A 2,246-nucleotide genomic window follows, 5' to 3' on the forward strand; every position below is an offset into this window, starting at 1 on the left:
AGGGCCAGGGTTTGGGGGTGGGATGGCAGGGGTAGGGGAACAGTTGGGCTTGGGGAGCTTAAAGGGCTTTTCCAACCTGAACGATTCCATGATTCTGTTCTATGTCAGTCATGTCTGGGTTGTTCTGTTGTTTTTTTTTCTCCGCAGAGCCATGTCAGATTGAAGTGCGGTTGCTGCTGGCCTACAATTCCAACAGGAGCAAGGCGTCTGCTAAAATTCCTAAATCTACCTGGAGCGAGAGCTTGGAGGCTCTCCCGCAACCTGAAAATGGCATAGAGGGGACCATACCCTTTAGCAAACCTGTCAAAGTTTATATAATGCCCAAACCTGCCAGACGGTGAAGTCTATTGCTAAAGGAAAGATATTTATGGGATTGTTGGGTTACCTGAAAACAATGTGCTGTGTTCCAAGGCAGTGAATCAAAACAAAAGAGTTTTATACTTGCATTAAAAAAAAAACCAAGTCAAACATAGAAATAAAGCTGCTGAGAAACGATCGATCTCCTCTGTTAAAGAGCAGAGGGACCGATCCAGGAGGCGTTAAGAGTAGTTTTAAGAAAATGCAGGTATTGCTGTATTGAATCAATGAAATTGAGACAGCTGTCAGGCAGCATTCCAGGAGCATCTCATTGGGTTGTATCTTACATTTTCACCTGAAGTTTCTCTTCAGGGTCACTGGGTTTTCTACTGTGTATTTACTGTGTAAATGCTTAGGCACACGCATCAATGTCATTTTTACAGCGCTCTGAAATGAAGCTGAGGAGTTCGGGGCTTTTGTGGGAGATTTGGGGTGTGTGTGCGTGTGTGTGTTTTTGTCTTTGTTTTTTGGGTTTTTTTAATGTCTAGAACTTGTATTTGTGCATTAGGGCTTTTGTGGGAGATTTGGGGTGTGTGTGTGTGTGGTTTTGTCTTTGTTTTTTGTTTTTTTTTTAATGTCTAGAACTTGTATTTGTGCATTGGTACCTAAATTCTTAGTAAAAAAAACCCCAAAAGTTTCTAAAGTGCTATTGTTCGTGCGTAGGAACCGCATCTCAAAGTGAAATTGCCAATTGCCGTAGGCTGGATCCTGAGCTGTTTTACATCCTGTACAGCTGTACTGAAGCCAGTACAGTTTTGGGGAGGGCACAGGTTGTTCACGTTGTGGTGCGGGGAGAGGAGGAACCTGTTGGTGCAAGCAGCAGAACTTCAGTTAGCAGGACGTGGAGTTTAATTGAGTTCCAGCAACAAAACAATATGTTACTTTTTTTTGTTTGTTTACATGAAATGGAGTCAAATATAATTAATCTCTGAATTGTAATCCAAGTCTCTTGCGCTTTTATATGCCTTCAGGAACAATGCGATTAAATACTATGGCTTGAAAAATTACTAACCTCATCCCACTGAGTTTTACAGAATCCCTTTCTGCATCGGGATCCTGGCCTGAACCAGTCTTGCTGCAATGAGAAAATGGGTTTCGTTTTTCAATTCAGCGGCGGTTTTGGCAGTCCAGGTCTTTCTGAGTGGCCGACGTAGCCAAACGTGCTCTCAGTTGAGCACAGTTGGGACAGGAACTTACTAAAACCGTGATCCTTCTGGCGTTCCTGTTGGAAGGGGCGTCTGTGCAAGCCTTCGGCGGACGGAGGAGTCTCCTATGATTTGTAGCAATCCCTGGGTAGGATTTTGTAGGAGCACTCAATGTGTGAAACTTTATAGTGCGGCAGCCAAATGGAACCTGTGTTTGTAAATCAATTGTTCAAAAAACAAACCAAAACCAAAGCGGTGAAGAAATACTTCCCAGTTGTACAGAGAGGAGCGTAAATAAGAACCCCTTATGGGCTTTCCTACAATAAAATCAGAAAGCTCGTGCTAATGTTTCCTCTCTATTTGAAGAGTGACCGTGCAGGCCTGCAGGGGCTGGGCTAATAAGAGAGCACTGCAAGTTTTTTTGTGATTTTAAGTTTTTAGCACTGACGTGTTGTGGTCCAAAGACTCGTAACCGTATAAAATTATTCAGCTTCTTTAGATAGTCTTGAATTCAAGATCCTTTCTTAGTGCTACTGCTCTTAACAAACTGGGGGGTTTCTTTTGGTATTTCACCTTAGGGCACTACTTTGAAAACCTCCTGCAGGTGTTGTCACTGTCTGCCTTATTTTTGGCATCCTCAGTTCAGTTCCCAGTGGGCAGGGGCTGCCGTACACCTCTTCTTGTGACGCTGTCAGCGGGCAGGTACTTGCTGAGTGCATGTAGCTCATTACGCTTTTCCCCCCC

General features: G+C 43.7%; 1 protein-coding gene across 1 annotated transcript in view; it reads left to right on the forward strand.

Moving 5' to 3' along the window:
- The window catches only part of INTS4 (integrator complex subunit 4), a 42,151-nt gene extending 41,334 nt beyond the window's left edge, over positions 1 to 817 (forward strand). The window contains exon 23 of the mRNA XM_035892695.1: positions 148 to 817. Coding sequence (XP_035748588.1) covers positions 148 to 341 — 194 coding nt within the window. The 3' untranslated portion in view covers positions 342 to 817. The remainder of the gene's footprint in view (positions 1 to 147) is intronic.
- Positions 818 to 2,246: the final 1,429 nt, after the last annotated feature.

Source organism: Egretta garzetta, unplaced genomic scaffold, assembly GCF_000687185.1.
Source record: "Egretta garzetta isolate BGI_Z169 unplaced genomic scaffold, ASM68718v1 scaffold323, whole genome shotgun sequence".
NCBI classification, from domain to species: Eukaryota; Metazoa; Chordata; class Aves; order Pelecaniformes; family Ardeidae; genus Egretta; species Egretta garzetta.